This window comes from Nipponia nippon, unplaced genomic scaffold, assembly GCF_047370975.1.
Source record: "Nipponia nippon isolate SJK-2023a ecotype South Korea unplaced genomic scaffold, ASM4737097v1 scaffold_3, whole genome shotgun sequence".
Classification (NCBI taxonomy): domain Eukaryota; kingdom Metazoa; phylum Chordata; class Aves; order Pelecaniformes; family Threskiornithidae; genus Nipponia; species Nipponia nippon.
Window position 1 is genome coordinate 52679792 of NW_028262347.1, and position 26853 is coordinate 52706644.

Here is a 26853-nt window from a genome sequence, read left to right on the forward strand (position 1 = left end):
TTAAAAGGAGAAGCGCCGTTGCGAGGGCCCCGCCTCGGCGGGCGGAGGAGGGGGCAGGGCGCCGGCGGCAGCCGCAGCCGCCGCCGCCGGGGGCAGCACCCCCTCCCGCGCGCACGAGAGCCGCCCCTCGCGCCTCTCCCGCCTGAGCCGAATTTAAACTGCGTTACTCTCCCTCGCGCAAAGCACTAACGCTGGTGGGTCCCGCGCGCCTCTCCTCTTTTCCGCCCGGCAGCCAATGGAAGGGCCGCTTCGTTCTCCTCTCCGCCAATCGGGGCGCGGCTTATTGCTGGCTGGGAGAAGCGGTCGGTGCGCGCGCCTGCCCGCTGTGGAGCTGGGTCCCTGGCGCGGGGCAGGCGAGTCCTCCCTCCTCCTCCCCCGCCCCCTCTCCCTCTCCCCGCGCTTTGTTGGTGCCTCTCCCGGGAGGGCGGCGGCGGCGGCCGGCGGCGATGCCCGAGTTCCTGGCGGATCCGTCGGTGCTGACCAAGGAGAAGCTGAAGAGCGAGCTGATCGCTAACAATGTGAGCCTGCCGGGCGGCGAGCAGCGCAAGGACGTGTATGTGCAGCTCTACCTGCAGCACCTCACCGCCCGCAACCCGCCCGCCGCCGCGCAGCCCGACTTCTCCAGCGACGAGGAGCGGGAGCCCACGCCTCTGGGCGCCAGGAACCGCGGCTCTGCCGCCGGGCGGGTGAGTACCGCCGCCCGTCGCCCGCGCTCCCTCGGCTTCCCGGCGGCCTCGGGCCCGCTTTCCCGCCCGAACGGGTCGGTCCGGCCGCGGCTCGGAGGCCGGCGTGAGGCGCTGCGGCCCCCCGCACGTTCTCCCGTCTGGCCCCGGGGACGGCTCCGCCTCGCCTGACTTGAGGCGCGGCCCGGCTCGGCTGAGGGCGCGATCGTGCCCGGCGGGGACGGTCCCTGTCGGCTGGGGCACAGGGCAGGGGCGCGCTGCAGGCGTCCCCCCCGGGAGGCGAGCCGGGACCCGCCGCGTCGGTGCCGGGCAGCCGCCGGCTTCGCCTCCGGGTCGCGTCCCGCATGTGCGCTTCTCGGCGGCGGCGGCGGCGGCTCCGGAGCGGCTCGGCCGCCGGGGGGGGCGGGCTGCGCGGTCGCGTGTGGAGCGTGAGACACATCCCCCGCCTGCAAGTTGGGAAGCCTTTACTTTGATTTGGCGGGAGGTCGCATAAGTGAAATGCTTAGGTGTTGGAGGAATAAAGCAAGAGAAACTCTGCACGAGGCTGCAACTTTAGAAAGACGACTGCCATCAGCTGTCTCAGTTGTACTGAAGCAACGCTACTCTGTGTAAATACCTCCGGAGGAAAGGATGAAGCTGTGAAGGAACGGCTTGTTTGTTTCGTTTAGTGAAGTGGACTGCTTAGTGTAAAGAGGGTCTGCTTAATGTAGCTGTCTCCCTCATACCTCCAAGCGTATGTTTTATAGCAAAGTGCCTCTGCTGCATGTTCAGTCGGTCCACTGTTACTTGCTTTCTCAGACATGCTTTCTTTTATCGTGTAAGGAAAGAGGGGGGAAGCTGATGCCACTTGGAATTTTTCCCTTTTGGAAAATGTGATTTCCTCTTTAGTTTTTAATAAGTGGTCTGTAAATTTGCATATATTGAGAAAGCAATCTTTTCATTCATAATTCTAAGCTGTTTGGTCTCGCGTGAAGACTTGTATGATGATCGCCAGCTACCGGAGTTGTAATGTGTGTGTGATATTACAACTATTTAATGATAGTATCTGAAATACTGTCTTTCAAAGCTCATTTGTAAAGAGAGTTAAGAAAAGTGGACTCCTTTGAAGGTCTTTGATACTTTAATCTTTAAAATACCCAACAAACAGTTCTTGAATTAAGAAACTGAAAACTGCAACTAAAAGAGGAAAAGATTTCCAACCAAATTATTTATCTCTTTTTAACGTTTGTCTAATTCAAATACTTAACTGGCATTCGCTGGAGAAACTTTACCGTGAACGAGACACTTCTCTGATTATAATGGTCTGCCTGTAGCATTCGTAAAGTGCTTTTGAGTAAAATAGGATGAGCTTGAATCGTGTTTCACGCTTGTAGGAGAAGGAAAGTCTCATAACTGCTGAAGTTCCTAGATCTGATTTTTCCTTTCCCCAGTGCTTAAGTTTAAACGATTACGGGTGACTTTTTTTTATGTTTACAGAATGGGTGGTACTCTTACACTTTTCTTAACGGTGTCTGGAAGGCTCTGGCTCTTTCTGCTAGTCTTGTGCGTTACTATCAGAGCAGTGTATCATCATAACTGGCAAAACTTCAGCGAATATTTTAGTGACAGTTGCTTGGATTTGGGTCCATTGTGCGCCCCCCAAAAAAAAGCTCAGTTGATGTATGCTTGTTGTCTGCTTAGTACAACTTAGGTAGTTCTGAAACTGCTTGTAGCCTAAGTAGCTGTTGTCTCCATTAATGCATTCTGGCGTAAGGGTGCTTCTCTGATCTGCTCTCCTTCCAAGAGAGTAACGTATAGGTCTCCAGAGTGACTTGCCCCCAAAACAGTTGGAAGGGAGAGGCAGAGGGAAGGAAGTCTGACATCCAGGGGAGTGGGATTCTGGTATGGAAACAAAGTGTAATATCTTGGTAAGATTAAGAGAGGACAGGAGGGAAAGCACTCAGGCCTCTGAAAGAGAAGAAACTAGAAGTAAGCGGCAAAGGGAGGGAGCTGGGACTGCAAGGCGTTACGGGAAGGAGGAATAAAATAAAGGAATCCTATATTTCCTGTAAGTCACTTTGTAGGCTCTGGAAACAAAGGTGGATTCAGCAACCTCTGTCTTTTACTCCTCTGTGTAACTTCATTGTTTTATCTTAAGTATTTCTTTTATGTGTATGTTTAAAAGGACCAGAAAACAATTTGCACTGGGTGCATAAAAGTGCTTTATAACAGGTACTGGTATAATAACATGGCTCTTTTCTGTTGTTAGGTGGAGATCTGAGTAACAAAATTGCAATGCTTTATTAGTTCTGTTTTTATGTACGTGACAGGTCTTAGAAATTGTAGTATTGGTTTGTGTACATTGGGGGGGGTGTAAACCAGCTGTTTCAAACTTCTAGGCAATCAACTACTTAATGTTTCTAGAACACCAAAATACCTTACTATGTTACAAAGGTATCTTCTGTGGGATAAAAAAATTTGGGCTGCTCTATTCTGTGTTTCCTGTATCACTAAAAATTTGAATACCGCTTAACTTGAAAATCGGAAAAAGTCTCTTCAATCCGGATGACTCAGTCAAGGCTAGTATTAACTTGCACTTAAATAAGTTTGCATTTTGAAGGGTTCTGTCCCACTGTGCTTTCTGCTATTCCTTATTTTTGGTATTTCTTTGGTATAGGTTTATACTATATGATTCTTTAAAACAAAAGAAAAAAAAAAAAACAACTCACGTTTTCTGGGGAATGATTTGGGAATGAAGACTCACTCCCACTGCTGGGATGAATGAATGAATGCTGGATGCATAGAGGAAGAGGTAGAAAAGGGCCAGAATCGCTCTTGGAGCAAAGAAAGGGGTGCTTTTGAATAGAGACGAGCACCACAAGTGAGAGATGTAATCTCTTTCTTCTTAAGTTTGTGCTTATTCAGTAGTAATACCAACACAACAGTTGAGTGCTGAACTTTTTGCGTGCCTGCCTGCCGAAGTCCAAATGCCCCGAGTGAGCAGTCGTCTCGGTTGCTCAAGTCCTCTGAAAGGATTGGGATCACAGTCAAAAGGCAGGCTCTCCTTACGTCGTGGGCACAGGCTATCAAAGATGTGCAAAATACGTTGTTTAATATGGCTTTCAGTGTGAAAAATCGATTGTAATCGGGATACCACGTTGGCCTGAGCGAGGGCGGCGCTGCCTTGCGGTCGCTGGGGGCTTTACTGGCCGCTGAGCGCGGGGTGAGGGGCCGGGCTGGCCGCCAGGGGGCGCCGCGGGGCCGCCGCCTCCCCCCGCCCCCGGGGGCGCGGCTGCCTCCGCACCCTCCGAGTAGGGGGCGGGGGGTGAGGCGGGGGGCTCGGTTTGAGGGGGGAGTAGCGGGTGCTCCTGTTTTTGAATCGATACCTTACTTGATCTGTCAGCTGACTTACGCATGCTGAAGGGGGGGAGAGCGGTGTTTTTCTTAAAATGGGCATGAGAAACGAGTTCAAGGGAATATACTATGAATATCCGTGTTGCAGTCATTGAAAAGACAGTAAGGTTAAACCAGGTCTCTTGGTACTGACAGTTAAAGTTTTGACATTGCTGTAGTCATTAGTAATTTTAAACTGTCTACACTGTCATTTTAGTGTTCTTTTTTCTAAGTTCTGGGCATTTTGTAATGCATTTAGGTGCACATTTTCTATTGATAAAAGCTGTGCAGTGATGAGACAAAGCTCCATAGTTTTAATTCTACAAATTGTCTTTTAAATCCATCACTCTTCCAGCACAGCTCTATCAATACTACATTCAACCTATACCTCTCTCGGAACGAATAAAAACCTTAATATGCTAGTGATGTAAAGTTGATGTATTGTGAGACAAGTGTCATGCATCCATAGTGATGCTGCTGCTGTTTCATTTATATTTGTGTGGGTTTATTTTGACCCGTTTTTTTTATTCTGATACAGTAGTGAACATACAGATGATTAACATGCATGTATGAGCAGATCAAAACTTACAGGGGTTTTGTTCTGACTGCATTGTTTTCAGGCCTTGAAACCATCATGCTTTGAAACAGCAAATTCTTTAGGCAGTGAGCATTTTTTTTGGCACCTAAAGCTAAAAATTAAACTATTTTACTGTACTAAGATCTTACTTCCCCTCGGTGAAACTCTGACAGCATTTTTGTGCTTTGTAATTGATGCAGCAAAACCCCCTCCTGTTGTATAAAGTGCAGTCTGCTTTGTAGAAGACAACTTCAAATGCTGTCAAATACATAAAATTCACTAAATCAAAGTAAGGTTAAATGTTAGCCCAACTTTTTTTTTTTTTTTTTAAAAGAGCTTTCCTGTGAAATATTTGAAAGTATCACTTCTCTAGATGTAATACTTCTTGGGGGGGGGGGGGGGGGGAAGGGCTCACTTTGGCTATGTACTTTTGCCAGGAGAGGAAAAGCTTTTAAAATCATGCTTGTTTGGGCCTCAGTCTGATAATATTGTCTGGAAGAGCCAGCTTCTCCAGCTCACTAATGTTTTTGAGCAACTTTTTTTTTTTTTTTCTATGCCTATTTAGCATAGTGGTGTGGGAGGACAGTGACTTGGTATGTGAGACACCTTTTTACTGCAGGGGGAACCATCTGCATCTGGATGCTCCTGGTCCTGGTCAGTTATGGGCTGAATATCAGGACAGATAGCTCAAGGGAAAAATAACTATGAAATGGCATTTTTGCCTCTTTAGGAGCATTGTTTTAAAGCACATACCAAAAATATCATCTTGACACTGTTGACAAACAGGAGCTCAGAATGTGTAGGGTTTTATGACTTAGTTTATTGGTGCATTTCATGTCCTGGAAGAATCTCTTCTAAAACACCGAGTGATATTTTTTACCTTCAAAGTGCTGATTTGAAAAAGATCAGTCAGCTGTCTCCTCCTCACTTCTGTTAATTAAGGTATAATGAGAGCATCTGGACCCAAAAGGCCTGTTTGAAAGTTTATAGAAGATACCTATCAGGTAAAGATGGTTTTTGGGTTTGTTTTTTTTGTTTGTTTGTTTTAATCAAGTAGCTAAGTAAATTGAGAGATAGCTGCAGCTCTTTGTGGTCAGAATGGTGTGGTAGTGATAATATCTGTAGCTGAGGTAACTGTATGGTTTCAACCCCTTCCCTGTTGGAAATGGGAAAGTAATAGTAAAACTGGTAGTTTATGAAAATTAGGGGTGTGGAAGGTGAAACTGCATGCTTGGATAGGTGAGAGAATGTAAAGCATATATGCTACCTGCTGAAGGAAGAGAATCTGTGCAGTGTTTTTTATGATGTGCTGTGGAAATGTGACCCAGAATACAGATTAACACCTTTGTGGCCTTTTAAATGGCACTCATCTGCTGTCTGAGTGACAGCTGTGGGCAGCAGGGGTGAGGTGACTGAGTAATTCCCACTGCAGTGAGAGGTCCTGCCATGCTGTTCTGCACCTTCAGACTTTCTGCAGTTCTAGACTCATGAACTAGGGAGACATGCTTGTTAGAGTGCTGGTGTAATAACGGTCGTTACATTTAAATAAAATAGTCCTGTTGAAGTAATTTTGGTTTAGTAACGCGTGTCAGTTGTTCAGCAGGGGCACATACACAAGCCAGATCTCCAGGTCAGCATTCACTTGATTGAGCCATGAGACCATCTGTTAGTTTGGTTTCTTGATTTGTTTTTTGTTGTGAATTTTTACTCAGGTTCTCTGGAAACAACTCTTTATTATGCGGCATTCATCCATTTTCAGAATGGGTACATTTCCTTCACTGAGTACATGGGATTTAGTGTCTGGGAGGAAGGAGGGGGTGGAAGGGTTAATTAGTCCCTGATCTTATAATTTAGGACTGTTACTGTACATAGGCTTGGAAATTCTAAGTCTGGCACTTACTAACTAAGGTTAAAAGGTAGAGAATTCTTGATGTTGAGTGTATCAGGATCTCTGAATTACTGCTGCATAATTTCCTTTTCATTGTTTATTTTGTCTGTCCTGTAGCTTTTGGTAAATATTCTCTGGAGGTGTTTGAAGTTAAAAAGTTCAGTAGGACTCGGTTTTAAAAAAAAAATAAATTCTACTGCAGGAAATGTTTGTGTATGATAGAATAAAAAGTGCAAGGGGAATAAAGACTGCTGTATTTCACCGTGTAAGTCTTATTATGGAGACTTGGCATGTGCAGTTCCTTATCTTCCCTTCCCCTAAGAGAAATACTGTTATTTGTTACCAGAGAGGACACTGTACAAACCAGAGAATTCAAGAGCATTCTGTTGGTGTGATTTGGGCTTTCTTAGCCTGTCTTAACCTCATTCAGAGAAATAGTAAAGAAGCCCTGAGCCTTTCTGCTTCTAGTGATGAAGCTGCACCTGTTTGGGATTAAAGTCCTTGAATATCCTAATGTAAGTGCCATTTAACTTGGGATTTGAAAATGCTTCTTTTGGTGATATCCAATAGTTATCATGTTATTTAATAGCTTCTTCAAGATGTTACTTATGCTTGTGTTTGGTGGAGTAGTGCTAGAACTAGTAAAGGTAGCCATAAAGTTAGTCTGATAAACTGGTCTGTGGCTGTTGGATTTCTGTTCAGCAGGAATGCCAAAGATGAGGTAAGGGATAGCTTCCAGGTCTGAATTCTCATCACTTGCATTTTCTGCTCCTCTCATTAGTGAAAGAAGGTGAAAGCTTTTTGCTGTGGAGAGATGACACTCTGAGGTGAACTTCTCTTGCACTCTTGTTTTCCTGTGGCCCTAGAACTGAGAATGCTGTGTGGGAGCCCCATGCTTATAATTCACTTCACTACTTGTTTGAAGGGTTGGGTCCTAGTTGATCTGAAACAGAGCCTGACAGACAGCACTACCAAATTGCCATCTCTTTGGTGTGAACAAATCTCTCAAGTGCAGTATGCAGATCCTCTTGTATCTTCTGTTTTCTAGAAAATGGCAATGACTAGAAACTTTTTTTTTTTGGTACCGCTAGCTCTGGATGGAATTAGATGATCTTCAGATAAGGATTTAGTGGTCTGGGTGTAGTGTTGCAAGAATATTTACATTACATGCAAAGTGGCCAGCTGCACCACCTTACTTCAGCAAATCCTGGTGTTTGCCACGATTTCATTTTAAGCACTTCATCTCTGCACCACAGTAAGACAACTTCAATTTTACTGATGGTCACCAGATCAGGAAAATGTGGATGTGTTTGGTTTTTTCTTTTTTCGTTGTTTAGTTTTAATTTGCAATGATAAATTTTAAAGGTAGCTCTTGTGATCTGTCTCACAGGGTAGTCCCATGGATAAGTTGTGATGATGCACAGAAAGTGTAGTGGTGTGTACTACGATAGTAGTGGTAATTAAAGCTAATGTTCTTGCTGAGGTTAATGCTGTCATACCACAGCCAATGTATGAGAGAAATTCTTTTCTCCTGCCTTATGCTTCTAGGAACTGATCTTGTGTTCCAGTGAGTGGTTACATGGCAGCTTTCTACTTGTACGAGTGAAGTAATTTGCTTCTGCTTTGAGGAGAATAGGTATTCAAAAGTAAAAGTTGGAGACCTCACAGAACACAAGGTAATCAATGCACCTGGCTATATTATTGAAGAACACAGATTACCTTCAACTTTTCATTCCCTCCCTGCCCTTTTTTCTCTGCTGAAACTGATTATTCTCATGGTATCAATGTGTGGTAATAAAAAAAAAAATAAAATGGTACTTGAGAAAAAAAATTCTTCTGAAATATGGAAGTAGCATCTTAATTAACCTGCTTGGTGATGTGTGCAAACACCAGAGCTGTCAATAATCTAAACAGAACCCAACAAGAAGACGTGTTTTGGAACTTTTTTCCATTGTTTCGACAGTTCAGTAGGCCAGAAAAAAATGCACTGAATATGAAGTTCTTGTTAATATGATACTTAACTTGAAATACTGTTACGACCAACATATTCAAAAGTAAATGCAAGTCTCCTACGGGAGAGTAGGAGTTGGTTGTTTTTTATGTACTAGATAAGTAGACTCAGTTGCTTCAAAAACTGTTTAGATTTTTATGTGATGAAGGAATGGAGTGACTGATAAAGTGAGCTGTAAATCTGTGACTAGTCAAATCTGCCACTTTAGTGATCCTATCCTTTCTTCAGACTGCTTGGAGTCTATTTCTTAGAATTAAGAAATAGCATAAGTTCTTGGAGATCCTGTTGCTTTTCAACAGCTGATAAGTTCATCATGCTGGTTTTTTTTCACAATCCAGGAGTTAGAGGAAAATCTAATTTAATTAAGGAGTCAGTTATATTTGAGAAATCCTCATGCAGTCCCTCTATAGCTTTTAAATATCAAGACACTTGAGGCAAGACAAAGCTTGCATGCAAACCAATATTGAACTGGCATTAATGGCTAGCTAGGTACTGTTGACTCATGTCAGTCATCTTATAGTCTTTTAGTACTATCTTACTAAAGACAACAAGAAAAAAACCTGTTAATTGTGACCGAGTGTTATAACATATTTGTATTTGGAATTTTAGTCTTTGGTAGGTACCAGAAAACCCAGATAGGCCCTCTGGGCAACCAAGCTGAGAAACATGTTAAGCATAGAAGTTGTATCTGTTTATATCCTACAACTTTGAGGTACAAATATGACTTATTTAAAAGCAGTATCAAGATCTTTCTTAGTTGAGAGCAAGCAGATCCTAAGCATATTTTTTCTGTCTTACCTCCTCACTCTCTTGCAGATCTTGGAGCTTGAAATGTCTATTGTAGTAACAAAGGCTTCCCAAGTTGAATAAATGTTATGATCACTCTGTTTGGATATAGTGGAAACTGCTAATTTAGGAGTAGCATCTTGGCAGATTATTTTGATAACCATCTGTATGTGGTGGTGGTGTGTTGCCAACTGTTCAAGTAGTGTTGCCAGAGTTGGGTTTAAGATTTGTTAGAGCTACAATAGCAGCGGCCTGAGCAGACAGGCAGGATTTTTAAAATGTAAGGGTGCTTCTAGTTTTGCCTTTCCTGCACTCGCTTTGTAACATCATGTAATCTTACGGAGAACACCAGGATAAGTGGGAATGGGGATTTTGGGAACTTGGCTCAGAAGGTGTGGGTACTGAAGAACTTGTTCCATATCATTAGAGGAAAGAACTATTGACCTACTGGGTAGAAGAAAAATGTGAAGAAATGCCAATGGAACGTATATGTTTGTAATTTAGAGTAGTGATGGTGAAACAGCTAGAAGCTTACCTCTCCAGTCATAAGAAAGAGATCCTCTCCTGTTGTATACTTGAACTTCAAATTAAAACACAGGATCAGAATAATGAGCAAGGTTTTTTTTTTTTTATATAGAGGAGGCTTGTAATGGATATTTCCTTATATAAGTAGGAAGCTCATGTATGTTTGTTTAGTAGGTGTAAATGTTTGCAGTGTTTCACATAGGCATTACAGTGGGAGGGATGGGGAGAATATAATTACTTTTCTGGTTTTGTATGTTTAGGACTCTCATATCTTCCAGTTCCCTTAGAAGAAAAAGATGTGTTCTATATTAACTGGAAACGCTCTGTCTCTTGTTTGTCCCTCACACACTCACAGAAAGCTACGAAGAAAACTGACAAACCCAGGCCAGAGGAGAAGGATGACCTAGATATAACAGAAATGAGTAATGAAGATCTTCAAGAGCAACTTGTGAAGTACGGACTAAATCCTGGCCCGATCGTAGGTAGGTCAGCTGACCTGGCAAATATTCATCCGTTCAACATATTTCTCACTAAATCTCAGAACTGAGTACTCTAAGCTTCTCTGGTGCAGTTGCTTATTAAGTTTAGTACCAATACTGTTACAATCCTACTTCCCACTCTACGATGTTTTCATTGAACTGTTTACATTGAGAAGACTTGAAGCATTGCAGGGTAGGTAAGTCCACAGTTTGTTCCTTTTGTGTTCTGGGCCAGCTGGAGATGTTCCAACTTCTGTTCTGAAGCTGTGTAACTGTTAGTTAAAAGCTCAGTGCTGGGGTAATTAGGTCTTCTGATACAGAGGTTGAGGTCTGGGGCCTGCTTAAATAGAAAATACATCTTACATAATAAGCTAATAGCATTGAGAGCAGAATGAGAACATGGAACTTCCCCTTCCCTAGAGCATTTCCTACTCACTGTATTGCGCAGTAATGTTTTCCTTTGCTAATTTTTTTTTCTGGCCCCTTGAACCTAGTGTTCTGTCCTGCATGCTAACCTATGTCAGGAGAAGTCCTGACCCCAGCTTAATCTCCTGCCTTGGGCACTCACCTGTGATATGGGATCAAAGCTCCTTGCCTTTCAGATTGTGCACTAGCCTAATGGCAAGGGACTTTGATTTCACAGCACTTCAAAGAAAGATGGTCACATGTAGTGTGCTGAGCCTGCTGTGGAATGTTCTTGAACTCCTGGCTGGAAGTGTCAGTGATGGAGCCTGGAGTCCTGTGTGCAGTCAAAGTCTTATGCGTAATATTTTCTGTTAGCTGTTTCTGTATGTCTTCCCGTTCAACCTGTTCCTCTTGGATAGCACTCGAGTCTTCTGAAAAATTCAAGTACCTATGCAGTCCGCTGGGAAGATGTTCAAATTTGGTCTAAGTAAAAAGCCTTAGTTCTTACAGAGTATGGATTCTGTTTCTTTTGAGAGTCTGCCACTTCTTTTTGAGGGTGGCTTCCTCTTACCTGAAATCTTCTAAGGTTAGACTTTTCTGCAGCTAAGAGCTCAGGCACCAGTCACCTCTATAGATTTTTGCCAGCACAGTAGTGATGTGGAAGTATGTGCTAGACTTGATCTAAGGGGACAGCTGTTCAAAGGTATCAAGTGAGCCAACCTGATGGCTAGATGCAGCAAATGGGAAGTTCTGTTGTTTCTGCTTACTTGCAATGCCTTTCATGCTGCTTATTGGACTGAATTTGCCAACAGGGCAAAGGTTAAACTACAGGGGAAGGGGTGTTAATTCCAGGGTAAATCGATTAAGAGGATAATAGTTGAATCTGCCTGGAAACCATTGCCCTTGCAATATCAATCTCACTAATTTTTTTGTGAGGGCATAACTTGTGTATTGCAGCATATGAAACAAAACGTCTAAGAAGCAGGTAAGTTCCCTTTCCATAGATAAATGCTTGTAACTTCCAGTGTATTAACAGGTCGAAGTTTATCTTAAGAATTCTCTTAAACCAAAAAGTTAGAAGCCTTAGAGGCAGAGTTATATACCTAGAGGTATATGGGCCATCCAGATGGATTAAAAATAAAAAACATATGTTCAGAGATCCTAAGGAATATACAACAGCCAAGTTCCAACAGTCATGTCCGGAAAGATGAAAACTGTATCTTTAGCATGTATCCTTCCTTGTTCTAGCTACTACTAGGAAACTTTATGAGAAAAAGCTGTTGAAACTGATGGAACAAGGTCCAGAACCGAAGGCACCTGTGCCTCTCCCAGCAATTTCTTCAACTGCTGAGAACACAAGACAGAATGGAAATAATGATTCTGACCAGTACAGTGACAATGAAGAAGGTAAGACTTAAGTGGAACTTGCCCGTGAACTATTCAAATTATACATCAGTAATACTTGCAGTCGAAGAAATATCTAAAGAGGGCATGATCCTGCTGTTAGCTGAGGCTTTAAGATACTGTTGTAGACCGTGTGAGTCATGTACTTGATCATGCAGTTACTAGCACAGTGATCCAGGTGCCTCTTCTGGGAAAGGAAACTTCTTGCTACTGAACTGTTCCCTTTTGTCCATTTTTCCCATATTGGAACCTGTAAATCTGATAGGTAGGAGAACTGCGTATGAAGTGTTCCAGTGCTCTTTATGCCTCATCTTTAAGTGCAAATGCAATTTTGTCTTATGGTGCTTACAGTAGTTATCTTTACTATAGGATAGTGTATGAATGTTTGTTTATTAAACTTCTGTACTTTTTAAATGCTGTTTAATGTCTCTCATGTATGACTCAATCCCTTTTATGCTCTATTTCTTGTGGATTTAGTTTGGGGTGGGTTGATGTATTGGTCTTGGGTGTGGTTTTTGCAGTTTTAGTATCAAGTTTATGTAAAAAAAAAAAGTATAGGAGTGGGGGAAGTGGAACCTAAAACACACCATCATACATCTTACAAAAAGTAAAAACAGTGTAGGCTTTAAAGAGTGTCTTAAGTGGAATGTTAGAAGGTGCTTATTTTGTGTGGTTTTGTTTCAGGGGTGGTTTGGTTTTGTTTTGTTTTTACAAGAACTTCCAGGTCAAAATATGGCTAGGAACTCGATGGATCTCCCTTGCATATTTGGGCTTGTTTTTGAACTTTAATCTCTTGCACTTTTGGAGCAGGGAGGGATGTTAGAGATCTATTAATTTATTTTTAGGGTAGCTAAGAGCCCAGTCACAACTGATAGCTGTCTCCTTATATTTACATATGCTTCATCTAATTACAAAAAAAACAAAAGCAAACAAACACTCCCCCCTGCCAAAAAAAAAAAAAATTCTATAAATAAACTCTAAATATGTTAGTGTAATGCTATTAGAATTTTAGAAAGGGAGTGGAAAATAATACATCCTCTTACTGGTAAGATGAGTGTTAACCACTCACCCTTCTTCTGCATCAAAAAGGAGTTTTTATATAAGAGGACCTATTTTAAAGGAAATGAAACTAACAGCCTAAACAATGTTGAAAAGCTTCATTACCCTTACTACAATCAATAGTATAGTGGTACTTTGGTTAAAGGAATTGCAACTTGATACCAGTTTCTAAATGGAACTATTGGATTGGTCAAAGCTTATCTGAAATGTAGGGTTTTTTTAGGACAAAACTGAAATAGTCGGGTCAGTGATTAAAAATATTTTTTTAAGGTTATTCTTCAAAAGTCTCTTTGTTCTTCTACATTCAATGCAGAAACTTACCTGTATCTCGCAACTTTTTAAGGAAATGGTAACTCAGAGTTATGTTGCCTCTTAAAATGAATTTTTATTAAAATACAATTGGTTTAAACTAGTACAACAACCAGTAGTATTATAGAAACTAGTTGTATTAAAACCGGTTACAGATCCGAAGACTGAGCTGAGGCTTGAGAAGAGAGAACCATTGAAAGCCAGGATGAAGACTCCAATAGCACTCAAACAAAGAAGAGCTGTTGAACACAACCAGGTATGTTTAGTGGCATCTGGAATTGCTACTAACTGCAGGTGATGTGCTCACTAAACACTGTACTACTTTTAACATAATCCTATTTGACTAAGTGGGCTATACTGTTTTTTAAAAGTTCTTTCAGAAAGCCTCTTCTAATACAGCATGAAAATCTTGTGAACTAACTATAGTTGCTGGTTTTAGCTTGTTTGACATTCAAAATTATGGTCTGCTAAAAGCTGTTTGTCTGACTTGCCAGCTGCTCTAGTGCCTCTTAGAGAAAAATAATAGGCAACCTTAACAAGTTTAGTTTTGGAAACCTGACAGGTTTTTAAGTCAGATGGGCTGATGTCATCCTGTTGGATGTTTGTAAACAACTTGATTCAATAAAAGAAGCAGTTTCTCAAAAAAAAAAAAAAGTTTGGAAAAAGGTCATTTTGGTTTTTTTTTTGTTTTTTTTAAGAATATAGACACATAGATTTCTGTCTATCTGGTTTTATATCTATAGATGTATATATGCATTTTAAATACATCTGTTTAATGACTGTGATTTAAATATGGTACATGAAGTAATGTACTTCTATATATGTCTATATATATATATATATAGAAGTGTGTGTATATGTGTACACACATGCACTAGCTATCTATGTAATATTTCTTTCCTCAACTATGCTTGTAGCTGCAGTACTAGAGTAGACATTAATTTGTTGGAGAGCTTCTCCTAAGAAGAAAAATAATAATAGGTTTAAATCTTGCTGTATGTATAGCTGTCTTGTCCTTTACTTATAAATAATATTAGTTCTCTTGTCTTGGTGAAAGAAGGATTTTACAGAAGCACCTCAGGTTTTCAAATTGCAGGCTGAATACTGGATTCGGTAGTTGGTGGCTGATCTGTCCTTATGATGTGACAGTGTCACGAAATAGCCTGTTCCCCAGCTTAGGTTACTTAGGATCTTTAGTGTTACTTATCTGACCAATAAGTAGTGGAGTTGTGGTACAGTAAAGGACCTCTATATAAACATTCAGTGACTCAAAATCTGACCTGCTAATAGCTTGATGTATTTTAGCAGATCAGTGACTTTTCTCACTACTCTATAGTATGGTAAATGCCACATACTTCCTATTTGGATAGTATGTGTGTATAAACATGCTTTTGCTACGGATGTCTCTTAAAGCAGGTAACACGCTGCTATGTGAGCTTGGCTAACACAGCACAGTTATGGAGATCCATAACTAGTTCTCCTTATTTTTAATTGGATTTTTAGGGTACAAGCTGAACAAATTTCACTTCTGCAGAACAAAACACACAATTCACCACACAAAATATTCCTTAATTTATTCAGGCAACTTCTGCTCATGATGGTCTTCATAATGGGAATCTGAATCTTGAGGTTCTTGTATTTCAAGGATTATTGTTTTCTAAATTGTTATTCACCCACAAATCCCTGCCAGCCTCAGTGTAACAGAGGTATTTAATTCAGCTATCAACAAGCAAAGCTTCCGAGTCTTTAGGAACCTACGTATAGAATAAAAAGGAAGAGATACAGTGATGTCTTTTTGTGTCATTTTCAAGTGATGAGTGCTTGCTCAATTTTTTGTCATCCAATTTCACTGTAATAACATTAGGTCATTACTGTGTTTTGTCTTGCAATCTTTTACATGTGCAGTATAGATGCAATATTTTGCAGCTTGCGTATTTTAATTGCAGGTAGTTAATAAAAGGAATATCCCTTGATTAATGAAAAAATGATCTAATTTCAAAATGATGCCAAATTCTTCAGGAGCTCTAACTGTGTAGCTTGTTAAACCTTTTATCTTTCAACTTTTGACTGCTGTGATTAAAAAAAAAAATAATCCACCAACAAAAATTTACAGCTGCTTGAAGCCAAGAACAACTCAATGTTTTTGGTTAGCAAATGTGTGTAGTCATATATTTTGCTGAGAATAGAAGATGGGGAAGATGTTATCTTTTTTCTTCCTTCGTCCTGTGAAATTAGATCTTGAGTTTGCAGCTGATGTGTTAAGGGACCATACTGATTCTGCAGAATTATATGCAACTGTCATGCACTGTGTGGTATTGGCTCAAAGATTATGAGGCTCTGAAGAGTGGTGGGGCTGAATTGTTTGGTAGTGTGGTGTGAGCAGACTTGTTAGTCACATCTGGGTCCTATCCAATGCTAGTCTTAGTCCAGATGTACACAGCTGAAAGGATTGTCTGTCATTTGGCACAGATGGGTGTTGCTGCTCTCTTAAGAAAAGAGTGCAAATAGATAGTCTTTAAGCAGTGTGGTGCAAAAGAAATTGGGTGGGGAGGTTGAGCAGCCTTATGGGTCTTATCAGCCAGTTAGCAGTGGAGGGCTAGATGAATTTGAGCTTGGCTGTTTGTGCTTAATTGTCTCCTCATAGAACTGGAAAAGTTGGAAGAAAACCCTAATTTGAATGCCCCCTTCCAAACAGGTATGTGAATATAGAGTTAGAGTTCAAAACTGAGCCTAAGGCCTCATAGTAGATGGCACTGAACAGAAAGAGGTGGGCTGAACAACATAGGTGTTAAGGACTCCTAGCAACATAGAACTAGTCTCTCTGCTTGAGACTTTGTATAGTGACATTCTGCATATGCTATGGTCTTCTACTCCTCCCTGCATTTTTTGACTACCTGTATATCTGGGCTTCTTAAAAATAAAACATGCAGCATTGCAGCTGCTGGCGTACCAATTTCATGTGGCATATGCCCAATAAAAAACTTGGTAAGTGATAGCTGAGGTAAACTCATAATCTGTAGCTTCACTGCTCATGAGTAATATGACAGCTAAAAGCACATGCTGAATAGTACTTGTGTACCACACCATTGTAACTTTCTTTGGTTATATACAGGGTGTTGGTATACTAAAATGTGAGTATTACATTTTAATAGGGTTTATTTAGTTCAGAAATTTCTGTGATAAGCAGACAAGGCCTGCTCAGTTGACAGTGAGGATAACTATAACTGTAGAGAACAATATGTTGTTTTTGTTTTGGGTTTTTTTTTTAATTTTGTCTGCTGAAGTCTGGATGGGTGTTAGGCAGTAGATTCTGTGCTTTTCCTAGACTTTTCATGCAAGAAAAAACTTGAAGCTTGGTTCTTAAAACACATAACTGACAAGCATCCGAAGAACTAAGGAGAGAGGCGGTTATTTACTGAAGTACTTCTAACTTTCCATTAGAATACCTAGTCAATACCAGTTCCTAGTCAAACAGCAGGGGAGCTCTCCATTAGTAGGATGAGGGAATTGCCTTACTGCTTTCTTGAGTGGAATGTGTTTGAGTGGAACCACTCTGAAATTAGTGTTTTTCTCTAAGCTTGTAAAGAACACCTCTCAAATAGAAAGTGTATGGGTGTGAGGTGGGGAGCCATGATTAAGGTTGTGGGTTAAGCTTTTCTTAATAGGGAAGAGAAGCTAGTGTCTGGTGAATATAAAGGGGTTGGGAGATGTTTCATCAGAAGTCTGTTTAAATTGAAAAGAATATTGGAGACTTAGGCTGAAATCTACAATTCTATTCGAAACATCTGAATCTGTTTGGACTTGAGGTCTGCGCATAAATATACATCATTTGGTTTTCAAAGTATGTCAGTGACTTTGGAGTAAAGCAAAACACTTGTGCTCCCTCTGCTGGATATGTAGCAGCTGTAATACAGAACTTAAGAATCATAAAGCTGCTCAGCTGCTAGTTTCACTGGAGTAACTTTGAAGATACAAGTGGGAATGGATAAGGGCATTGTTAGACTTTTTTTTTTTTCTTCCCTTCTCAGTAAATAGTTGCTTTCCTGCCTGCTCTCTTAACACATTGTTTTGGGGGTAATACTGTTCCAGTGAAGTTATTTCTGCTGTTAGACCTGTAATTGACAATTGCACCGGTCTATATAACTTCCATCAGCACAGTGTGTTAATTTCCAAAAACTTGGTAATACATCAATGCATAAGGTGTTAATGTGCAAAGATTTCAGTATTAACAAAGTAATAATTTTTATTTTTATTTCTAAACTTCACCAAATAAAAATGAAGATCTTGTATATAATTTAGAAGAAGCAGACCCTCATCTCCCTTTCCCTCCAGGTCTATGTTTGGAATTAGTTTTGAGGAGGTTTTTTCTTTCAGTATGAAACTTGCAAGAAGGCATAGGGAATGATGTGTGTTTGTTAATTGCTATAAAAGTTTGGTGTTTCATGTTGTTACTTAGATTTGTAACGATCTGTGTCAGGCTTGATCGTTTAAACCCACTGTTATGTGAAAATTGTGTGAATTTCATCTCTTTATGTGGAAACTTCTAAGATTATAAAACATCTCCCCCTGCCCCCTGTGGCTGGAGATTAGTTCCTGTTGAAATGTAGGTGGCTGTGCCTAAACTATTCCCATCTCTGCTCGAGAGAGTAGATCCCTGTCTGGGTAGAGAACAAGGTGATGCTTTCTGCTTATGCTCATAGATTAATATTTTTTGTGTAGGCAGGTAATGTAATGGGCCTGAAAACTAGCTTATCTGCTGTCCATGACTTGCTGTAACTACTTGTGGCATTAGTTATTTCACGCTATTGCAGTGAGCAGATTATCGGTTTTTACTGTTGGGCATTGTCTAGTCAGCTCTGTATTTGAAAAATAATGTGCTCTAACGTAAGTATTGTGGTCAACACTACTAATCTAGCTAGCTATTCATTACTGAATGTATTCGGATTCAAAACTTTTTTTGGATTGTAGACACACTGCTTCTGGAGTTTGCATGCTATTCTGGCTTTTGGTTGTGGGTATTCAATGTTGAGAGCTGGCTTTCATGTATTTGATCATGTGTTTGATGCTTAAATAGACCTATTCTCAAGATGGCGTTACTGAGACTGTCTGGACAAGTGGATCTTCAAAAAGTGGACCTCTGCAGGCATTTTCTAGGGAGTCTACAAGAGTGTCAAGAAGAACACCAAGGAAAAGGGTGATGAGAGGCTTATTATAATTAGACAAGCTTTTTTTTCTCACTGTTAGGGTCCCAGTGGCTATTTTATTCAATTGTTTTCTTTTGTTTGTTTTAAACAAACAGGTGGAAGCTACAGCACAGTTGCCTGTAGATGATGCTGTATTAACAGAGAGTACTCCCATAGCTGAAACTATATTGACTGCAAGCAACGAGACCCTAGTAAATATGCTTAGTAAATATGTTTAATAAATCATGCAAGCGGTATTCTTCTGTAATATATCTTTACTGACAGAATCATTCTGTTTTGAACAGATAAGATAGTCTTACTTTCCTTAAAAGGCTGTTCTATTCAGTAGTCTTTGAAACCATATATTCAGTATCTGTATTAGTACCTAATGCTGTTCGCTTTGAGATGGGACTAGATAGACACCTATGTACTATCTAATGTCTTTTTTGGGGGAGGGTTGAGAAGAACCACTTTAAAAGCTCAGATCTTTATTTAAGTACATGCAGAATATCTGCTTTTAAGTTTGGCTTTTCTTGCAAACTAAATAGCCTTTATGTTTCTAAATGGCTTAAAAGAAACTAGTTGGAATGATAAGCAATGTGTTTCCTGTGCTTATTTCGTAGTATCTGTTACATAACCTTCTTGAGTTAACTCCTAACATGCATATATGCAATGCACATAAAGGGTTTGTTGTTTGGTTCTGCCCCCTTCTCCCTTTTATTTTGTATTTTGGCTGATTCTGAGTTTGAACAATTTTGAATCTCAGCAGGTTGTCAATAGGGTGCCTGGAAATTTCAAGCATGCAGCTCCTACACTGTCAATCAGTGAACTCTCAGACATGCCCAGAAGAACACCAAAGAAACCATTGATGACAGCTGAAGTAAATAAATTAAAACTTAGATTGCTATTGCTTACGCTCTGTAAACAAGATTCTTGTGTGTATGTGCTTACTTATTAGTACAGAAGGGGTGGAGGATGTCACTGCCCAGGTGGCACTAGTTAAAACAGACTAGCATAAAAGAGAGAATATAAACTTATTTTTATTTTCTCCTTTCAGATTTGGGAGGGGTGTGTGTGTGGAGATCCTGCTTTTCTCTCCCCCCCCCCCCCGTTTTGATTTGTTTTTTATCCTTGTGCTGCTATTTTTCTGTACAAAATGTAGAGGGTTTTTTCCTTTTAAATTCTTTGAATGACTCAAAGACAGAGCAAAATTGGCTTTTCTATCTTTGGTCTTGTAAATCCTGAAAAACCACAATGTACCTTAACTTAGGGAATCAGAGAGTAGGATTACTTTAGACCAAAAGCCTGAATTTAAAAAGCATCTGTAGATTCCTGTCAGTTATCAAGCAAGAAAATAATTCTTTTACTGTTAACCTATTCAAGCTGTCAAAACTATATACATCTTGGAGAACTGCCTAAAGCACTTGCAAGTATATGTAACGTATTAACGTAGTACTGTAATATTGTGGAAATTTACATTACAAGATAATACTTGGCTGAATTTAAATGGAGTTTATTGCTTCATGTAGTTACCATAGATAAAACTTGTATTAACACTTGTGAAGCCTACTCTACCAGTGGGTCTGAGATATATGAAATGGGCTGCTTTATTTGCTTCTAACATGACTGCAATGTAGACTTAGTTGTCAAATAGAAGGCTGTGGGAAAACTTGATATTCTATTTCAGAGTGCGTAAGTTTTTTTTTCAGTTAGTATTCTACTGTACTGTGGCATTGTTTATTACAGCAAGAAGAAACAGATTGCCCACATCAATGCTTTTTTAATCATGTTGGCTACAACCAATCCTGTGATCTGCTCAACACAGCCATGATAGAGGTGATGGTTAAGTTTTTTTGATCATCTACATTATTGGCTGGCAGGTGTATTATATTTATACAACATATTCTTTATCTTAAAGGAAACTGAGGAGAGCACTGAATGCTTTAAGACACCAAAAGTGACCAGACAGCTGCCACTAACAAAGGTTAAACTAACATTTAAAACCCAAGAAGTAAACTTCTTGAATGTCACTGGGTGACTCATTCATTCTTACAAGTTGCACATGGTTGTGGTCGCTGAGATAGCTATGCAGGAGCTTTTTGTTTTGCTGTCTGTTAGGCCTATAACTGTGTTTTGTTTCCTAGGTGCTGGAGGGAACTCATACAGAAGAACGAAGAGTAGAAAGAGATATTCTTAAGGAAATGTTCCCTTACGAAGTATCAACACCTACAGGAATTAGGTATTACTAAGGTTTTGGGGGGCTTGTTTCTCGGTTCTTGTAAACCTGTTTAGGCTGAGAAGTATCTTTTGATTATATTGCTAGATTTGTGAGGAACAGTTTTTGCACTCTGGCTCAATGACAGTTGAGATGACCACCTAGCTCTTTTGTTCTATGTACATAGTTTTGTTAGCCAAAACAGTCTCTTCTTTCTTCAAATGGGATGTGGGAAGACAGAATAGTATTATAGTAGGAATTAGTACTGGAACTTCTGGAAGGGGCTTCTCTGTGGTAATGGCTCACAATATTTAAGTTTTTGGTGAGATGCAACTGCTTTAGGTCTGCTGTTAAATTAAGGAAAGATCTTCCAGCATAGATTTGCGCTTTCTTTTTGAAAGCAAAAAAGAGTTTTTGAAGGCCCTATTTTTTCCTTTAAGTAGCAGTCTTGTTGTAGTCAAAGATTACCCTTAGCATGAATAAGGATGGCATCTAGGAAGGGCTGTTACATTTTTTTTTCTTTGCAAATTTCTATTTAAACAAAAATTGAAGCAACCCTCTGGATAATTAAGCAATTCACAAAACTTTGTCCTGTTTAGAGAATATGAGGAAAAGTTAAGATGTGAAATCAACTCCTGTGCTTTCAACATGTTTATTATAGCTTCAGTTTGAACTGCAATTGTATAAAGTCTTACCATAAGGAGAATATATGGTACCAGTTACTACTACTGTGGTGTATCTGCTTACCACTTAGCTTGCTTCTCTCTTGTTTTGAGGTCTATCAGTATAGATAAATCTATGCCACTTTTTAAAATAAAAATCATGCATGTGTACTCCTTGTATATAAGAAACCCACATACATTGCCAAGTCCTTAACCCTTACTGCTTTGTCTTCTGGCTCTGTGTGTTGCCTTAGCCATCAGTAGATATTTTAATGTCCAGGGACAGTCTTAGGTTTAGAAATCCCAGTGGGGCTGCGTAAGTGATCATTAAAGATGCAGACAGAGAGAGACACTTCCTAGACTTTTATTGCCAGTTATGATCCATTGATTATGTGGATAGGGTGAAGTAAAGTGGCTTTTGAGTTTTTTTTAAGGGGTGTTCAAACAAACACCGAATGATTAACTTTAAAAATAGAAAAAAATAAAAATAATAGCCATGCTGGAGTTTGAGACAGATATTTCAGGTACTGCATTCACTAGAAATAACTTTTAGTTCTTCAATTATACTAAAATTTTCCTGTACACCTTAGATTGCTCTTTTAAGTATGCAATATTTTAATTTTTTTTTTTTTAAATTAACAGTGCTAGCTGCCGTAGACCAATCAAAGGAGCTGCTAGCCGGCCTATAGAGCACAGTGACTTCAGAATGGAGGAATGTTTCTCTAAGTATGCTTCAAAATATGGTACCTCAACTGACATCAAGTCAGAGAAACCACCAACAAAAAAAGAACGCTCCATTCCCCTGTGGATAAAAATTCTTCTCTTTGTTGTCGTTTCGGTCTTCTTGTTTTTGGTTTATCAGTCTATGGAAACTAATCAAGGAAATCCTTTCTCTAAATATCTGAGTCTTGTCTCTCAGGACGGTGCCAAATGAGTATCTTTCTGAAAGGCACACCCGATTTGATCTCCTATTTTTAATTGTAGAGAACTCTTCTGCCCTCTCATTGGCTCAAGGACTTCTTACAAATAATGTGATTGGAACCTGATAAATTGGATAAATGAAGCAAGATAATATTAAATGGACATCGGTAACTTTCTGGACTTTGGACTAGTAGGAGATCACTTTGCCATAGGAGTAACATTTTTTTAGATCTTTGAACTTTTTGTAGGCTTTATTTTTTTAATGTGGACATCCTTTAAATTCATTTTTGAGAAACTGTATATTTGTTTTTGCAAGAATTTGGAAGCTGAGAAGGGCAAAAATGTAGTAAAATGTGAAGCTGTGTTTTTAAAGCTTTTTCTTTGTACAGAAGAGAAGTTGTACTTTTGTCTCTATAGATTATTGTGGAGAAGGATTTTAACAGGTGATAAAGGGAAATGCATTTTTGTATGCATTTTTTCAGTAACAATGTAACTGAATTTGATCTCTTTTAGGATGTAGAGAGAGTACAACGACAACCTTTTCTGTAGTTTACTGTAACTTTTTACTAAATGTAACTGTAAACCTGTTTGCATTTCTGTAAAAGTCTTAGTATCATATTAGTAACTCCGTTTAAGCGTAACATCATTTAAATGTATCCCTTCATTTTAGTGCTTACAGTGTTGTAGGAGCTGAATACAAATCTAATTGGCAAGAGATGTCTTAGAGGAACTTATTTATTAGTAATATGCGTGGAAAATAAAAATTGCATCAATATAATTTGCTACTAAAATAATTTTTTGGGTCAAGGTTGTTATCTGAAGTAGTCTAAATTCTGACTTTAGCAGTGGTCTTTTTTTCTTTTTTAAAAAAGCGAGGTCTTTCCAATACAGCTTTATGTGATTATCTTTGAATATTCATGTAGAGAAGTATTCTCAAAGCGTGAAAATTCCATAATGAAGTTTTATTCTTGTATGAAGAGGGCATTGCTGCATTTTCTGCTACCGTTTCATCTTCTAAGGTGAGATATACTACTTTCATGCAGTTGAACATTTTTCTCAGTGGAAGCATGCTGAAACACTCTATTGTGTAACTTAGTTGAGCAGGCAGCTGACTTCACTACTACCAATGAAGAGTGATAAGCAGCAATTTTTTTAAAGTGAATGTATACATTTTGGTGTGCTTAACTCTGCAGCATACAAATGTTCAGTCTTATTGCTTGGTACAAAATCGCAATAAATCATACTACTTATTCTTTAAGTGCTACTTATAAAAAGCCGAGAACATTAGTTAATAGTCAATATCTTTTTACTCTAGGTACAATTATTGTGTAGACTATAGCTATGGGGAAGCTTTACTTTCTGTGAACTTTGGGACAAACATGATGATAATTTGTAGCAAAGCAATAGGGGTTTTTTTTCTGTTAAGATTAATGTTTTTTTCCTTTTAATCTGCTTTTTTGAGTAATCCAAATCGCTAAACTTGTGTCCATCCTATAGAAAATTGTAATGTAAGACATTCACTTTTGGTGTCAAAATGCAGAAAAATAAAAATGATTTTAATGTGTGTGGATTTTCCTTATCAAAATAAATGCATTGCTGAAAAGCAGCAAAAGCAAGACAACTGAGGTATCAGTGGTGTCATTTTGTGCTGCTACAGTCTTCCATGTTTAAAAACAAACAGAAAAATCTTGACAGTAGAAACAGAGCAGTTTATGTCAACACTTGGTAGGAGGAGTATTTGTACTTGCACTATAATAATAGTTTTGCACCATAATCCTTTAGGCTATGTTAGGCCTTTAATTCGGATGGGAGAGAAGCTACTCTTCATTTGCTTTTCAATGCTTCAGGAACTTCCTTTTCACTTTAAAGTATTTGTCACCCCACTTTACTATATGTTTTAACATGAAATATATCTTTCTCTTCTAGTTACATGAAATACTTTCAGTTGACCTCCTTCAGGGATACTATTAGCATCATTAAAAAAAAACAAACCCCAAACTGAACTGCAATGCAATTAAATGTCATCATTCTTTCATTTATGCACTGTTTTGGAGAATCCTCTCAACTTCAGTGTTACTTCAGAGAAGGTAAAGACTTTTCTACGTAAGTCCTGAAAGTAACCTACATGTAGCTCAGTTGTACTTGGAAGACAATGCATCTTAGAAATGAATGAGCTTCTTATACTTGAGGCAGTGAATGGTGTGAGGTAGCCCTAAGAGTAATCTCTTCCTTCTTTATTCCCTCTCTTCCTTCCTCCCCCAGCCCCAAATATGGATTTGCCAGCATTCTTAAAGCTATTCACATTATTCTAACAGTAACACATGTAGTAATAATGCTACTAGCTGAATAGTTGCATGTGCTTAAAGCCTTCTAAGTACTGCTGTGTAAGTTACACTGAAGTATACTATAGTCTTTGTATCAAAGTGCTGAAGCAACAGGAACTGTTTCTTGTGTTGTGGGTGTTTTGTTTTTAAATAATCTCACTCTGGTTCCATTAGCTTATCTTGGCTTCTAGACAGAGCCAGGTTAAACTTTCAGAACCAATCACAAAATAAAGCAATTTTGTGGACTGATATTAGTATCCAAATTCCAGTTGCAAAAATTAGTTGAGTTCTGCTATAGTAAATATTGCTTAAGTCCCTTTCAGGGCAAGGGCTACAAAAAGTCTGGAGAAAGGCCTGTGTAAATTAATAGGCGTGACAATGTGTTTTGGTTTCGGTGGGTTTTGTTCTCATTGGTCATACTGCTGAGAATGCTGTGCTGAAAACATGGCAGATGTTGATTTGTCTGTCTGAATTACAGCTTTCTAACACAGAGCTTGCGCCTTTCCCTTTAACTTGTGTGCTAATCTTTTAACATGAACCCAGGCTCAGGAGCCTGGTATCAGGCTGCGAGTCACTGGAGGGTATCACTTGCATTGTTGAGACTTAATTTTATGGCACCTGATCCATGGTAAGGCTGTGAGAGCTTACCTAGTGTCTGAGACAAGAAACTCTCAAGGAAGATCTTAAATTTAAATTCTGTGTGTGTTTTGAAACCTTGATTTGTATTTAAGTAGGAAACAGTGTGAAGGAACTTTTTCTTCTCCAAGTTTGCTTGCTAGCAGTATGCTCACTACTGCCCTACAGAATGCTTTCAGGTCCCTCCTAGGCTTGATATATGTGCGTTTTTGTTTGTTTCTTGTGGCACAACTTATGAAAATCTTTATGGTATTAAAATCCTTATTTCCTGCTAATTACCTTCTCAAATGGTTCTGTGGACAAAATATCTTAAAAAAAAAAAACAACAAAAAAAAAACAGCTAGTTTGTGCAGAGTTAAATCAGAAAAGCTGAGTACAAAAAGAATGCCTTTAAATAATAGAGCTCCAAAAGGAGGCTCTTCAGCAGAAAAAAATGTATAATTGCAGATGAAGCTTGTAAAATTGCGTGGCATGTCTTGTGCATGGTATTTCTGGCTTGCTTTGATATGGCTGAAGTTGCATATTGGGCTGAAAAGCTTTGTAAAAAAAAAATAAAAATTAAAACCTTCATCTGACTGATCAAAATAGATACAGGGGTGGGTTGCGATGTATAATTTTTAGATCTTGTGTTTACAAACTTGGGCATTTCAGCATACCCTTCATTGTTAATAGAGCTTTGACTGTATGTTTGGTAAATTACCTATGTTTGTCTAAAACCTTCCTATGACTTTTGCTTTTCTTTTTCTGTAGGGAGTATACCAGGTTGCTTTGCACCAGTGCAACAGCAAGCTACGACAGATGTATGCATACATGCATGTGTTCATACAGCACCGGGTCTACAAGTTAATTCAACTTGTAAAATAGTCCTAAGGTGCCATATATGCTTTTAAGTAGTATGTATATATTGATAGCTAAAAGAATAATTCCTCACATTTTCTGTTCTGCCTCACTTTGAAATTCTTTTTCAGGATTGGTAGTTTGTGGTTAAAAAGTATATCTGCATTGCTGCCTTTATTTAGGAAAAAATGTGATGTTTTATGGAGGAAAAACATGTAATGTCTGGGGAGAATTTAGATTAGAAAAGATTATCAGACAAGGACATTTATGGCAGTGACTAATAAGAATAGGAGAGGTTTCACTGCTTCCTGGGTTCAGAGGATGCGACTGCTGTAGTTCAACCTAGTTAGCTGGGATCCTGTTGAAGGAGAGAGATGCTGCAGTGTTAAGGCTTCCTTTGGGCTGTGAAACCTACTTACAGCTTGAATTGATCTGTTACTGATGCTCTAGAATCACGGTCTAGTACCTCTGGCGTTGATACAATGAATGAGTACGTATACGATACGCTTACAACAGGAGCAGATGCTACTTGGGCTAACCTGATTAACAAAGGTGTGGATGGTTGTTTCACTATCTC

General features: G+C 39.4%; 1 protein-coding gene across 10 annotated transcripts; it reads left to right on the forward strand.

Moving 5' to 3' along the window:
- Window positions 1-291: 291 nt before the first annotated feature.
- On the forward strand, window positions 292-24100 carry TMPO (thymopoietin). 10 transcript variants are annotated; one of them, XM_087764655.1, is made up of 11 exons: window positions 292-686; window positions 10198-10324; window positions 11975-12133; window positions 13654-13754; window positions 18573-18692; window positions 18798-18893; window positions 19448-19561; window positions 20428-20517; window positions 20600-20665; window positions 20826-20920; window positions 22201-24100. In XM_087764655.1, exons 1-11 carry the CDS (start codon window positions 447-449, stop codon window positions 22490-22492), a joined length of 1500 nt encoding a protein of 499 aa, XP_087620781.1. In that variant the 5' UTR covers window positions 292-446; the 3' UTR covers window positions 22493-24100. The 10 variants fall into 10 exon arrangements, with proteins under 10 accessions (XP_087620781.1, XP_087620782.1, XP_087620783.1 ...); XM_087764656.1 differs by having other exon boundaries at window positions 19451-19561; XM_087764657.1 differs by lacking the exon at window positions 20600-20665.
- Window positions 24101-26853: the final 2753 nt, after the last annotated feature.

What these genes read in the sequence shown, in the direction of transcription:
- TMPO (XM_087764655.1), top strand. Translation starts at nt 447, where the DNA reads ATGCCCGAGTTCCTGGCGGATCCGTCGGTGCTGACCAAGGAGAAGCTG. An exon ending in GCGGCTCTGCCGCCGGGCGG is followed by an intron (nt 687 to 10,197) that starts GTGAGTACCGCC and finishes ACACACTCACAG; the next exon opens with AAAGCTACGAAGAAAACTGA. An exon ending in AACCATTGATGACAGCTGAA is followed by an intron (nt 19,562 to 20,427) that starts GTAAATAAATTA and finishes TGTTTATTACAG; the next exon opens with CAAGAAGAAACAGATTGCCC.